The 15693-nt window shown below is 36.4% G+C and overlaps 1 protein-coding gene across 2 annotated transcripts; it reads left to right on the top strand.

The window, feature by feature from the left end:
* Positions 1–2385: 2385 nt before the first annotated feature.
* Positions 2386–15487, top strand: LOC141342073 (retinoic acid receptor RXR-beta-B). 2 transcript variants are annotated; one of them, XM_073846455.1, is made up of 11 exons: positions 2386–2510; positions 3500–3700; positions 3826–3973; positions 5646–5825; positions 7622–7773; positions 9125–9254; positions 9358–9490; positions 9571–9612; positions 9756–9847; positions 13268–13373; positions 15239–15487. In XM_073846455.1, the coding sequence occupies exons 2-11, from the start codon at positions 3554–3556 to the stop codon at positions 15375–15377; spliced, it is 1269 nt and encodes a 422-aa protein (XP_073702556.1). In that variant the 5' UTR covers positions 2386–2510; positions 3500–3553; the 3' UTR covers positions 15378–15487. The 2 variants fall into 2 exon arrangements, with proteins under 2 accessions (XP_073702556.1, XP_073702557.1); XM_073846456.1 differs by having other exon boundaries at positions 2392–2510; positions 3503–3700.
* The last annotated feature ends 206 nt before the right edge of the window (positions 15488–15693 follow it).

Below are 15693 nucleotides of genomic sequence, written 5' to 3'. Positions count from 1 at the left end.
AACACCTCACCTCTATAAAGTCCAATATATACATCATATGAATTATCAGTTATGGTTTTGAGCAAGATTTTCATCTCATCTTCATTATTTACAGTCGCCAGGTCAGTGTACATCTCGCGGCAGAATCTCTGAGCCTCAGTCCAGCTCTTACTGATATTTATGAAGTGATACTGGTGAGATATTTGGCTTGAAGTGAAGGACAAAAGCCCTGAGAAGAGCAAAAAAATAATATATAATCAAATATTCATGGTATGCCAAGCACTACAAACACTTGAAAACATCTATATATGTGGAAAACCATTTTACTAATTTGTGTCATCCATTTTATAGATCAAAATCATAAAATGTGCATCAATTTAATAAAAACACTTACCAAAGACAACCAGGAGAAAGAAAACCATGATTTTGTAATTTCAGGAGCAACACCGAGCTCAGTGTGTGAGCAATACATGGTCCATACAGCCCTCTTTTCCTCCTTTTAAACACAATCTGACACCATCAAATCAAAATCACAAGTTTACATGGCATGTAATGTTATAGTACTCAACTGAAGGAGAGCAAACACTCTAAAATCCCAATAAAAGCATGACACTTACTTAGAAATATAATACTCACATCAGCTTAAGACGCTCTTACTCGTAGACTGTGCGATTGAAGTCTGACTGTTCTAAAAGCAGTCTAAGTTTTAAGAATGTTGTTAAGCCTGTTATCTTCTCATACCCTTGAGAAATAATGTTGTCACATACTCCCACAATCTTCTGCAACATATTTCATTAGATCAGAATGAAGTTACTACTTACAGTACTGAATGCTGAGCGCATATTTTCAAAGATAATGATGAAGTTGCTGTGACAGTTGAAAAACGATCATGCGGGCATGCATTCTGTGTGAGAATGAGGGTGAACAGGTCATGTTGCAGATCAGATCGAATGAAATGACACACCTGAGGAATGTGTGTGGGCCCTAAATAGACACATCATATGTTTTTCATAAGAAAAGGTGGCACGTTCACCTCATCATCTCAGATGACCATGCAGTTTCTCTCTATGATTTAACGAAATGTGTAAATATTCAGTCAAACAATGGGGCACAACATTAATGGGTTCTCAGAAACTGCTAAATACTCATTACTACAATTTAATACGATGTACATATATACCATGCAGAATGTCACTTTTTTGTAACAAATATACAGTTCATGTCAAAAGTTTACATACACCTTGCAGAATATGTTAATTATTTTACCAAAATAAGAGGGCTCGTACCATCGTACAAAATGATATTTCACATATAAGATATTTCACATAAAATACATTTACATATAGTCCACAAGAGAAAATAATAGTTGAATTTATAAAAATGCCCTATTTCAAAAGTTTACATACACTTTATTTTTTATTTTATTTTTTTTGTTTAGCGATAGTTAAACAAACAAGTTTTCGCAAATTTTTAGTTTTTTCAGCATTTCTGTGTATTTGAACCATTTCCAACAGTGACTGTATGATTTTGAGATCCATCTTTTCACACTGAGAACAACTGAGGGACTCATATGCAACTATTACAGAACTATTACAAATGCTCACTGATGCTTTAGAAGGAAACACAATGCATTAAGAGCTGGGGGGTTAAAACTTATGAACAAAATGAAGATGTGTACATTTTTCTTATTTTGCCTAAATACATTTTTTTTATTATTATTAAGCACTGCCCTTCAGAAGCTAGACTTCCACATTTTACATAGATTTAGGACTAAAGTAATTTTTAAAAATGAGCTTTTTACATGCATTTTCACTCTCTAAAAAAGAAGTGAAAAGTTTTTGCTGTTTTGTTATATATCTTTATTAACGTTCCGTTTCTTTTTGTGCTGATATTTGAAACTCTTGTGTAAAAATTTAGATGCAATTCCACTCACAAAGTGTTTCAAAAGCAAATTTAACATTCTGTTTCATGGAAATCCAAATCAATTATCACGGCACAAGTGAAAGTCCACAAGATTCTTCTTTTTTTTTTCAGTGTACCCAAAACATTCCACACATAACTGAACATTATTCTATTTTTAATGCAATTTTCCTAGCGTCATTTATGAATGACAATGTCCCATAGAAGGCTAAGTTGACTGCTCCTTTGCACTTTATAAATAAAAAAAGGTGTCTTCCTGTGATGCATTAATTGAATAATAATTAAAGGAAGAAGGACAGCTAACTTGATTTGTTTATTCTTGAATAATAATGATGTGATTATTCCAGAGCTTCCAGACTAAATAACACATTTTAATAACCAAAAGAACATGTAGTACTTTTCTGCGTGTATATTTATTTAATTATTTGTTTATTTATTTATTTGCGTGCATATATTTCTTATGTGAACTGACTCTTAGTGTCCACTAGGAGGCTTGCCTAACAAGGTATTTGTCTGGACGCAAACATTTATGGCGTAAACTGTAAAATATAGATGAAACGATGCTTTAAAGGACACGAATCGTTGCTGTCGGAGGATTCGGCGTTTGATGGGTGAGACTGGAGTCGATATGCTTATATAAACTCTGCAAACTTCTGTAAAAATGACGGAAAAACAAACAAACACTTGGACGAGCTAGGCTAAGCTAAGCTAACACGGGTTGGCCGTATTATTTCGTCTCGCCATTTGTTTTTTTAGCATACAAGTGTTGGTATGCTGCACAGTATAATAATTATACGTAAATAGAGTCATTTGTGCGTTTTAAACAGGGTAATAAGGATGAAAGGGGTTGACCAAATGGTTTTCGTTTAATCGTAAACAGTCCGTTAGCCGTCATTAGCATGTTAGCTGGGCTCCGCGCTGCGTGCTAAATAATAAATAATCCAAACGCTGTCAGGAGCTTCAAAATAACGCTCGTAATCGTGTTAAGATGAGTTTATAGCGCAGTTTCTTTCGTCTTAGTCATATATTATCAATTGCATAGATAGTTGGCAAACATTAGCGTTGATAGTGTCAGTTTTGGTGGGGCTGATTATAAGGAACAGATTTGGGCTGCGTCCTAAATCCTAGTGAGCTGCCTACCTAGCCAGCATTTTGGCCGACGTGGGCGTGTTCGAAGTTTCGAACCTAGTGAGCTACCTATTTAGACTGATTCGTAGATCATAATATACTGATTTTAAAACCTTCGAACTCTCTTATGATTTCTCAGTATGCTATCTAGGTAGGCAATTCTTTAGTTTTTGAAACACAGCCTTAGACATCGGCCTAAGGATTAATAGAGCAGTAAACAACAGACAAAACGCCTCGTTTTCTTTCCTAATGTACGCCTCGCAATATTTTTCCATATTTTCTGAGATACTCAAGAGGAACAGATTTTAAATGGTGGATATTGTGAGTATGGCACCAGGTTTGCTTTCTTTTCCATTCTTTACTGAAATGACCATCTTGGGACTTTAATGACATATCCAGAAATATTACAGAAATCTTTCAACGCACTCAGTGTATCATGACTAAATCCCTCTATGTGTCCACTCTCTTTCAGTAGATTATCAACGATCAACAGTCTCCTCTCTATTGGCCAGTCTAGCGCGCATCTATGAACTCCATACCGCCCTCCACTTCTGCCGTCAGTAGCCCTGTCAGCTCCGTGGATTCGCCACTGTCAGCCGTCAGCTCGTCCATCGGCTCTCCCGGCGTTCCCGGCACCCCATCCGTCGGCTATGGACCCATCAGCAGCTCTCAAGTGAGCCACATATTCAAGTTTTTCTGGACTTCTCTATATAATAAAAGGGATGTATTGGTAGCCTTTTATTGTGCTCCTGATGACTTTGGTTTTCTCATCACTTCTTGTCTATTATTCTCTTGCAGATAAACTCCTCAATGTCTGTGTCTGGGTTACATGCTGTCAGCAGCTCTGATGATGTGAAACCCCCCTTTGGCTTGAAATCTGTCAGTGGCTCTGGGCCAATACTGTCCCAGAAACGCATGTGCGCCATTTGTGGGGACCGTTCCTCGGGTGTGTACTAGAACTTTTAGCTTTCAGATTGCTTTTTTTATTAGTGATGCACCCAATTCATTTTTTTTTTTCAGAAGACAAAGATAAAGTTTTTATTTTTGGTTTTTAAATTACAATTCAGTTTTAAGATCTTAATTAAAATAGGGTTGCCAGGGTAACAGAACGTGATGCTGTTCAGGGTATTGTGTACTCGGATGATAAATTCAAGGATTAGTTCACTTCTGGAATCAAAAAGAAGGAGTCTAAAAAATAAATTTAGGTTTTTGAGAACATTCCAGGATTTTTCTCCATATAGTGGACTTGAATGGGGGTCAACAGGTTGAGGTTTTCCAAAATTGCATTTTCATTGCAGCTTCAAAGGCTTCTACACGTTCCCAGCAAAGGAATAAGGGTCTTATCGAGTGAAACGATCTGTCATTTTCTAAAAAAAGTAAAATTTTATATAGTTACTGGCCGTTCATAACTTCTACAAGCCAGCGTCACTGATCATAATGGGTTCTATTGTTTTTGGTTGCGCTGCTCACGTCCGGTGTTGTTTTTCAACTCTTCGTTATTGCTTCAATGCATAGGAAACCAGCACGCCTTCCACACCGCTATTTGTCGGGTATGTTCAAGTATGCTAGATATTTGCAGATGCTGTACAATTAGGCTGGGTTTAATATGTATCATGATGACTCACGAGTTCAGCCACAGCTGATTTCACCTACATTTGGTGGGTTAAAGGGTGTTAATTTCAAACTCTGGACATGTGACCTTTTCAATGTGACTAATGCAGGAACTTGAGCTTGTGCAAGGCGAGCATTTGTGGTAAAAAGTATATACTTTTTTTTTTTTTTTTTTTGGGAAAATGACTCAATCGTTTCACTCTTTCATCTGAGATTCAGAACCAAATTATAGACAAGTAAAAATGACTTAAGAAAGATGGCAGCACCATTTTTATTTTTACACAGAGATTGGTAGGTCTATTAGTAAAATCTGTTGATTTTAGCTATCATTGTTACATTATGTGCCAATTGTGACCATTCAGAAATGGGGAAAAAGCACTTTTCAAGTTTTTTAGATACCTTTTAGATATTGTGTCTTATCAAACTTTCCGTTTGTCATCTTCATTTTTAAGGCCATACATTGTTTTTTTTTTTTTAAATGTCTCCAGGAGTAAATGTTGAATTGGACACACTTTCATAGTCAAAAACCAAATGTGGGTCACTTTGCGTAAAGATGATATTTTTTTTCTTTTAAAGTGGAATGTCTGAGGAGCAAATAATGTTGAAACTAGAAATGTATCTTGTTTCCTTCCGTCAAAACACACCGGAGTGCCGTAAATATTCTTTTTCCAAAGTTTGCGTGCCTGTAACTCAAGAAGTGTTAAAAATACCTTAGTATGATTATAGATTCTAGTTCTTTTCTTTTGGAATCTGCATTTTCAAGGCCCTACATCATTAAGCCCTATAGATTTGAGGATCTCAATGCAGCTCTATATTCAGATTGTTAAATAATATTGATTTTCAGTGGTCTAAAACCAAATGTTGGTCACTTTGTATACAGCTGATGCTTATTGTATTTATAGGGCAATGTCTGTAAAATAACAGGTAATGTTGTTTACAATTAATGTTTTGAAAAATGAAATTTAATTGCAGCTCAAAGATAATGTGGCCATGTTTTGTGTGTGCAGGGAAGCATTATGGCGTGTACAGCTGCGAAGGCTGTAAGGGTTTCTTCAAACGCACGGTCAGGAAGGACCTGAGCTACACCTGCAGGGACAACAAGGAGTGTCTGGTCGATAAACGTCAGCGCAATCGCTGCCAGTACTGCCGCTATCAGAAGTGCCTGGCCATGGGAATGAAAAGAGAGGGTGGGTACCTGTCAGCCAATCACCACTAAAGATATTTCATCTATAGTATGAAGCAATACATGAGCTCTATGTTTAGAAACATATAGGTAGTCTAGATGGAGAATCGAGTCAGGTGAAAGGCATTGTAGTAGCATTACATAATGCATCTGGTGTTTGAACGGGTTTAATGGTAGATCAGCATAATGTGATGGAAATTCTGCATTGTTGTCATATGAGAAGGTGGTGTTAGTCATAGCATGACAGCGATGGATTCATGGGTTTAGTTAAACAATGCAAGAACAAATAGCTAATTAGTCCACAGCTCTTGACAGATGATGGAAAGCATGTCATGGGAACAGTGGGCGGGGAACAACCAGCAGGACAAAAACTAGGGTTGGGAACTGAGAACCACTTATGATTTTCATGACGTTTGGTTCTATGAACAGCTCTTGAGTATTTGCATTCAACACCTCACTCACGGAATCCTTTGTGTGGTTCATGAATTATTATCTGAAGAGCTGAGATTGCTGTGTTATGTGGAGTGAAGGTTCATGTATAATTAATCTTTTTTTTGACTTGTAATTACTAGCTGGTTAGTACTTAATATAAAAGGCCAAAAAATTATAATAATAAGAATGATCAGCCATTAGGGATTTTAAATGGACAGTTCAGATATTATAGAGAACAGAATGACTGAGCGATGTACGAGATAACATTTTGACATTAAGATAATCATTTTAATTAAAAAATAGAACTCATGCACATTTATTTTACATAATATTTATATATATATATATATATGTGTGTGTGTGTGTGTGTGTGTGTATATATATATATATATATATATATATATATATATATATATATATACTGCTTTTTTTTGTGATGCAAAGCTGAATTTTCTTCAGCCATTACCCCAGTCTTAAATGTCACATGATCCTTCAGAAATCATTCTAATATGCTCATTTATTAGTGTTTTTTTGGAACCTGTGATACTTTTTTCAGTGTCATTTGGTGAATACAAAGTCAAAAAGAATAGCATTTATTCAAAATATAATTTTTTTTTCAACAATAGAAGTCTTTGCTATCAGGTTTTTATCAATTTAACACATCCTTGCTAAATAAAAGTATGAATTTCTTTCAAAAAAGAAAGAATTGAAATGTATTGACCCCAAACTCTTGTTTAACTCTTGTGTATATTGTTAGAAAATATTTCAATTTCAATAAATGCTGTTCTTTTTAACTTTTTATTTATCAAAAAATCCTGAAAAAAGTATCACAGGTTCCTAAAAAATACTGAACAGCACTGTTTCCAGCACTGATAATAAATCAGCATATTATAATGATTTCTGAAGAATCATGTGACACTAAAGACTGGAGTAATGATGCTAAAATTCAGCTTTGATCACAGGAATAAATGTTAAAATAGAAAAACAGTATTTTACAATATTTTACACAATATTGCTTTTTTCTGTATTTTGATAAAAGAATAAGAAAGAGACGAATAAAAGAATAAGACATAAGAAACGTCTTTAAAAAAGCATAAAAAATCCTGCTGATCCCAAAGTTTAATTTGTTAAATTATTTCAATGAACATGTTGAAATGGATACTGATGGTAAAATAATATAGAAAATCGATAATCAGTTATTCACTATTTATTTATTTGTATACAGTAATATATATATTTTATACAATAATAATTGTAATGACTGTAAATAATCAGATCATGTACCACTTGGCGCCACAACCCAATGATGTACAGATAGCTGAGCTGATTCCTTGACATTTCTGATTTTCCACTCTTATCCTCCCTCAGCTGTTCAGGAAGAGCGTCAGAAGAATAAGGAGCGGGATGGAGACTATGAATGCAGCAGTTCAGCCAATGAGGAGATGCCCGTGGAGAAAATCCTGGAGGCCGAGACAACCGTAGAGCACAGATCAGACTTGCACTCTGATGCCACTGGTTCAGTGAGTATTTTTACACGCCACTCGTGGCTGCATGTTAAGCTTGTTATTTGGAAAGTCTACAGAACAAATAATGTAATTAAGGAACTTGGAACCATTCTTGGCCAAAATACCATTTATTTGTGTATAGGTTGTTTAAAGTTCACACTGCAGTGAAGAACACTGACATTTATATTCACACTTATAATACATACTTGCATTGGTTTTAGATCTGTATAGTTCAATTCAGTCTTAATGAATTCTATAATGAAGTCTATAATAAATTATATTGTTGAAAAAGTCAGTCCCATTTTATGTTAGGTAGCCTTAACTACTATGTACTTGCATTTAAGTTAATCATTTAATACAATGCACTTGTTGTGCACATGCATGTTTACATTTTCAAAATACCTGCATGTAATTAAATCTGTAGTTAATTTCTGTAATGACGTTTATAGTTAAACTGTTGACCCATCCCTTACACCTTAACCCAACCTTAAACCTTCAAACCTGTCCATAACCTTACTCGTGTCCCACCTCAATAGCAAAAAAAAGTGTTACATTGTACTTATTTTTTAATGCAAGTACCTAATATAAAGTGGAACCCAAAAGTCTTTTTTTTTTTTTTTTTGGCCCAGTGTTTCCAAAAGTTGTCCTTACTGTGGATGTTAGTGCATCCAGTCAGAGTGAGTGTTTCGTGGTAGGGGAAGAGGAAATGTATTGTACACGCCGACTCTTTCTTGAGCCAAGAAATAATAAAAATGTTCTCATCTCATGCAGCCGAAGTGGAACAGTCAAAATGCTGAATCCGCAGAAACCTCACAAGCTCATACAAGTTTCCCTTTCCCCCAGAGCATTCTGGAATACTCCAGAGTCGTAACATCACAACTCACATAAATGGAATACTCTGAGCCATATACGCAAATGATTACATTTTGATGAGTGACCTGATTTTTAACACGCTTTATATGCGTTACAGAATTATTGGTTTGGGAGTTATCAGAATATTGGCATTCATGTCAGCAGTTGCCTTGAAATGGTAGTCGCAGAGGTTGGTTTAAAGGTTGTAAGCGATTCTTTTGCAAAGTTATGCCAAGCATTGATTGTTGCCGACTGTTGCCTGGCAAAATCCGCTTCCTGGTGGGTGAAAAACAGCCCTTATTTAAAGCTGTTTAAATGCTGGTATTCCCAGAGCTGATGTAGAGATTAGGATCTTTTGAATTCTCAGTGTTTGGAGTTGAATATTCCCACAGACAGATTGACAAAGAATAAAGCACTCAGACGTTTATCAGTTCTCAGATTCTCTTTATGTTGTCCAGAAGTGCCAGTGGAATTTGCGCTAACTCTCTCCTCCACTGACTTCTCTGTTCTCCAGCCCAATGATCCAGTCACTAATATCTGCCAGGCTGCAGACAAACAGCTGTTCACTCTGGTGGAGTGGGCCAAAAGAGTCCCTCACTTCTCTGAGCTGCCCCTGGATGATCAAGTCATTCTGCTCAGGGCTGGTAGGAGCATCTGACTTTCTCGCACTCACTTGTCGCTGTCTGTTTTATATTAAGATAAATGTACATGAAAACTGTATGTATGTGATATTTTGGTATGGAACAGGATGGAATGAGCTCTTGATCGCTGCCTTCTCCCATCGCTCCATCAGCGTGACGGATGAGATTCTGTTGGCCACAGGTCTACATGTGCCCAGAGACAGCCCTCACAACTTGGGCGTGGAGGCCTTTTTTGACAGGTCACACTGAAGTCTGTGTTTACAACTCTTTAACAATATAGTCATTTTAAATGCTTAACATGTTCATAATGTCTGTGCAGGGAGAGTGCACATAGTGCAGAGGTGGGAGCCTTATTCGACAGGTAATACCTGCTTTTGTTGTGTTTACTTCATACCTGTGTAGATGTTTTTTTAAATAAAAAGCCACTCTATAATTCTGTCTTTGGGGTGAATGAGATCTATTTTGTAGAATGATCATTATTGTTATTTTTTTCCACCTCTGCAGGGTGCTGACTGAGCTGGTCTGTAAGATGCGTGATATGCAAATGGACAAAACTGAACTTGGCTGTCTGCGTGCCATAGTTCTGTTTAACCCAGGTAAGCATTTTGTTAGGTTTATCTAAAAATGAATGATATTCAGATATTTCTGAATTTGACTTGTTCAGATTAATAAAAATAAATGTCAATAATTTACTCAACGTTGTTGAATAATTTACTTGCGTTGTTCCAAACATGACATGCTTTTGTTTTGCAGAACCCGATGTCTCAGTGTTTTTTTTTTTTTTCGTATAGTGAAAGTTTATGGGGTCCAATGTTGTTTTGGACCCAACTGACATTGATTGTATGTACAAAATTTTTTCAAAGATTAGTTCACTCCTGAATTAAAATTTCCTGATAATTTTCTCACTCTTATGTCATTCAAGATGTTCATGTCTTTCTTTTTTCAGTCCAAAAAAAAAAAAAGAAAGAGTTTTTTGTAGAAAACATTCTAGGATTTTTCTCCATATAGTGGCCTTCAATAGGGATCAGCGACTTGAAGGTCCAAATTGCAGCTTCAATGTCACTTCAAAGGGCTCTACGCGATCCCAGCCGAGGAATAAGGGTCTTGTCTAGTGAAACGTTCAGTCATTTTCTTAAAAAAAAAAAAAATTATATACTTTTACACAAATGTTCGTCTTGAAGTAGTTCTGCAATGCGCATCTACGACTTCACACGTTTTGGAAAGATCACACGTGGTTAATTCATGTGGTTCAAAAAGGTCATTTGATTTCTCCTCCAACTTCAAAATCGTCCAACATTTTTTGTAAACTTTGTTCGCTTTGTAAACACTGAGATGGTACTTTCGCTTAAATGATGGTGACCTTTCCAATGTGACTAACTATGTAATGCATATAGTCGTGGATTCAGAGCTAGTGCAAGACAAGCATTTGTAGTTAAAAAGTATATACATTTTATTTTTGAACCCACTGGAAGACCTTCAAGTCTGCTATGTGGAAAAAAAATCTGAAAGATTTTCCTCAAAAACCTTAATTTCATTTTGACTAATGAAAGAAAGACATGAACATCTTGAATGACATAGGTGTGAGTACATTTTTCAGGAATTTTTTTTTCTGGATTTAACTAATCCAATAAACATTGTTTAAAATATCTGCTGGTTTGGAGCGACATGAAGAATTGTACTTCTTCTAACCTGAAAATGTGTCATGTAAATGCCTTAAAGGAGAAGTTCACTTCCACAACAAAAACTCACCCCCTTGTCATCCAAGATATTCACGTCTTTCTTTCTTCAGTCGTAAATAAATAGTTTTTAAGGAACACATTTTAGGATTTTTCTTCATATAGTGGACTTCAATGGTGCCCCAATTTTGAACTTCCAAAATGCAGTTTAAATGCGGCTTCATACAATCCCAAATGCGGTTTTAAACGATTCCACCCGAGGAAGAAGGGTCTTATCTAGCAAAACGATTGGTTGTTTTCAGAAAAAAATACGATTTATGTACTTTTTAAAGTCCAACGCTCATCTTGTCTCGCTCTGCCTGAACTTTTTTCCCGGTTAAAGACAGTTAGGGTATGTCGAAACACTTCCATCCCATTACTTCTGTAGCGATGTAGGATGATTTTGAAATGATTTTTGAAGTTGCAGGAGAAAATACGATGGGAGTTTTTCGACATACCCTAACTGTCTTAACCCAGAATACACAGTTCACATAATACAGTTCAGGGAAAGCAAGACAAGACGAGCATTTGAGATTAAGAAGTATTTAAATTGTATTTTTTAATGAAAAAAATGATTGTTTCGCTAGATAAGACCCTTCTTCCTCAGCTGGGATCATTTACAACCACATTTGGGATCGTTTGAAGCCGCATTCAAACCGCATTTCGGAGGTTCAAACTCGGGGCACCATATAAGTCCACTATATGGAGAAAAATCTTGAAATGTTTTCCTCAAAAAACAATTTTTTGTGACTGAAGAAAGAAAGACTTGAACATCTTGGATGACAAGGGGGTGAGTACATTATCTGTAACTTTTTGTTCTGGAAGTGAACTTCTCCTTTAACCCTAAAAGACCTAGAACATTTTTGGGGCACCTGAGGCACCTGTATATTTCTTTGTTTTTTCAGACCTATTCTAGCAGTCAACATCAATTGTCATATATCATTATAATCATAAGAACTTGAACTTTATGTCTAACTAATTTAAAATTACAATTTTCCTTTTGTTTTCTCTAAAAATTAGTGAATTTCCAGAATTTTAGCAAAAAACGCTACCAACAATTGGGTGTTTTTTACTGTGTACTCAAACAAAAACTCCTGAAGTTTGGATTTTTTTCTTTAACAATTTGTATTTAGGTGTTTTACACTTCCAAATAAAATTTTGTCTGTATATGACATTCCCCAAGCAAGTTATAGCCAATTAATACAATATTATTATTATAGGCGCTTTTCAGTGAAAAACAGGCCCATTTAGTTTATTGACAATATAGACCTGTCTAAAAACGTTTCAGGATATATTGATAATTTACTATTTCAGATAAATATATTCTTAATCCAAACAATAAACAGAAACAGTGTAGAAAGTAGCACAAGACAGATTGCACAAATTGTCTTGTGCAACAACAACAACAACAAAAAAATAAACAGTCCAAATTATTCACAAACTTCACACAAAATGAGAGAGAAATATACAGAGTGCAACCGAAAAAATAGTGCAAATAATCTTTAAAAACTATGTAATAATTAGTTACATAATATAACAACCACATAGATGGATCTGCTGGCTGCTTCGGAATCTATTTTACCGGGAGATCGCTTGGTGACGCGAAAACCTACATTCCAGTGCTTTATCCGATATCTACTGCTGTTTCATCCTTGTTTTTGGTTTGTGTTATGTCAAAGGGCTCTGTTATGAGTGTTTCTGTACATTTTCAAAGAATGCTGTCATGCAAATGTGTTATTTTGTGTTTGTTTTCATGCAAGCAAGACGCACTTTGCTTTCACTTTGTGTTTGTTCAGATTTGTAAAGAAACATACTAATCGGTGGTTCAAAAGACCAAAACCTATGTTTATTGGTAGAATAGATGACAGTTTGAACCAATCGGGGCACAGGGGTGGGACTAAGCATCAACAATCGTCCCTGTTTGGCTCAGAGAACCGAAACGTATTGATTTCATCTGACAAATCAGTGCTGAGGAAATGTGATGACGTAATCACGCTCACCACGGAGCCTCTGAATATCCAAATGAGACAAATGCGATATCACTGAAGAACAATATCTATTTTAGCCGCCGCCGGCTGTCTCGGTCTATGAGGGTTAAGCAGTTCTATTATCAGGTATAGGTCATTAACAGTAATTAACTGGCACATCTAAATAATGGTCTATTACTTTGAACTCACTGTGTGTGAACACCTTCACTGGCATCCTGGCAGCATATATGTTTTGCACACCTTTGTCATCAAAACTGGAGAAAAACCCAAAGAATGGTGTATGTTTGTGCTGAATATTTCCAATTTTTCTTAGATGCCAAAGGTCTGACTAGCAGCAGCGAGGTGGAGCTTCTCAGAGAGAAGGTGTACGCGTCCCTGGAGTCATATTGCAAACAGAAATACCCAGATCAGCAGGGGAGGTGAGTGTTCTGTACAGACACAAATTCCCTAAAAGCCCTCGTCGTATTTCAGTGACAAAACCTAAATGTTATCACCAAGTACCCACAATCCAGTTTAAAGGGGTCATGAACTGCATTTTTTTAAATTATTTTGTAGTGCGATGTTCTCTGAGGTCCACTTAATGTTTTCAAGATTTTTACATCAAAAAACGTCATTTAGAAGTAAAAGGCTATTTTCTGTCCTGTTTTTGACTCTTCTGATTGGAATCCTCTGTTTGAAAAGGTATGGCGGATTGTAGACTCGAAAGTAAACACCCACTGCTATGATTGGCCTTACAGACAGCCTACATCCCTCATAGATGGACGCAGTTGAGATTTAAGTTAAAAACGCACACATACTTAGTACATATCAAACTATCTGTAATAACAGACAAAGCAGTAGTGATCACGTAATTAAAGTTAATTACAGTTACTCACACTTGTGTGTTGGAACATTGCTGTCGGAACCAATATATTCGGCACAGCATTGTCTTTGAGAGTGTGTTCACACTTAGTTCGATTTGTTTGGTTAATTTGGTCCGGACCAAAAAGGAAAATTATACATTTGGTTCTAGTCCGCTTAGCCTAAAGATACCAAACCTAAAGGCATAGTGATACATTCACAGCGTGATTGGTCGGGTTGAATGACGTACATTTTGTGACGGAGCTCACGGAACACTCCAAACAAAAGGAAAAGGTGCATTCGACTTAAATCGGCACTGCGGGTGTATGACATCAAAGTACCTATTCACTGATTGGTCCGCTCAGTGCGGCTTTAAGTCGACTACAACTAATGCCGTCTGCTGGACTAAGCGTGCTCATTATTGTGTGTATTAGGGGTTGAACGACTTCAGATTTTTTTTTTTTGTGCTAAAAGTCGACTAGTCGCATTTGACATCATTATTCAACTAGTCAGCTAGACGGTGCAACCCCTAGTGTGTATATGATTTGATTTTCACCACTTCGAACTAACAAAGAGCTCATAAAAGGCACTTCACCTCCTCGTTGCTCCATGTTTGTCCTCTGCTCATTTTGTTTTGGATACACCGCTTGTTCCCTTCATGAAATCATGTCGCATAGCATTGCATCTTATCATTACTTCCTGTTTTTGGTTCGTTTAGAGGTATTTGGTCCGTGTTGCGTTCATATTTCATTAGAACCGCACCAGAGTTTGTTTGGAAGTGAACTGAGACCCATCTTTTTAGTGGTCTCAGTCCGCTTGTTTGGTGCACACCAGGGTTCGGATGGCAGCGTTCACACTTACTCAAATGAACCACACTAACTGGGCAATCGCACCACAGTTCATTTTAATCGAGCCAAATGTCAAGTGTAAACACACCCTTAGTTTGAGTCATTCTGAAAATCTTGCATCAAATTTGTAAATGAATCCACAGTAAAATGAAGTGAACAAAGGACAAAGTTCTTACTGATGCGATCTGGATCCTCATTAAAAATAAAGTTTATCACAACCTGTCGTTTTGGCAGATTGGCTTCAATATAAGCCGTTTTTAGACTAATAGCACAATGACCTTTTATATGTCCAAAAAATTAGGGAATTTTGATTCCTCAGTTCATGACCCTTCTAAGCAAGTGCTGAAATAGCACATTTATATTGTGCGTGATTCATTTTTTTGTCCATTGTCTCGCTCACAATTAAACTTGTGTTGTGTCTATAAACCTACTACACATAAATGATCTCTTTTATGATTTACTGACATTTTTGTATTGTGAAATCCTTAAGTGTACTTCACACTGTCATTCATAAATGTCATAAGCAGTCATACGTTATCAAGACATGAAGTTGTGAAAGCATGACACTAAAAAATGACTCGCTCGCTTATTCACAGGTTTGCCAAGCTCCTCCTCCGACTTCCTGCGTTGCGTTCCATTGGCCTTAAGTGTCTGGAGCACCTTTTCTTCTTTAAACTGATTGGAGACACCCCCATTGACACTTTCCTAATGGAGATGCTGGAGTCGCCCCACTAGCTGCGTCAGAGGAAGATTGGGAGACAGGGTTTTTCTACCCTAGGTCCTGGAGATAACTGTGACTGCACTTTTTCTTCCCAGGGGAATTACAGCGATTGGTCAGCCTCTGGTCTGGGGGTATTTCTTTCTTTTTCTTTTTCTTTTTCTTTTCTTTTCTTTTTTTTTTTTTTAGTTCATTTATTTCTTTTCCTTTTCTCTTGACTATCTCTTAAGTGCACCATAGAGTCTAGAGACCCAAAACTTGCCATGAAAAATTGTTGGTGCTACATTACAGTAAGCTAAAATATAAATATAAACAAGTTTAAAACTTAAAGTT

Source organism: Garra rufa, chromosome 9, assembly GCF_049309525.1.
Source record: "Garra rufa chromosome 9, GarRuf1.0, whole genome shotgun sequence".
Classification (NCBI taxonomy): Eukaryota; Metazoa; Chordata; class Actinopteri; order Cypriniformes; family Cyprinidae; genus Garra; species Garra rufa.
This window is presented reverse-complemented; position numbering and strand designations above follow the sequence as displayed.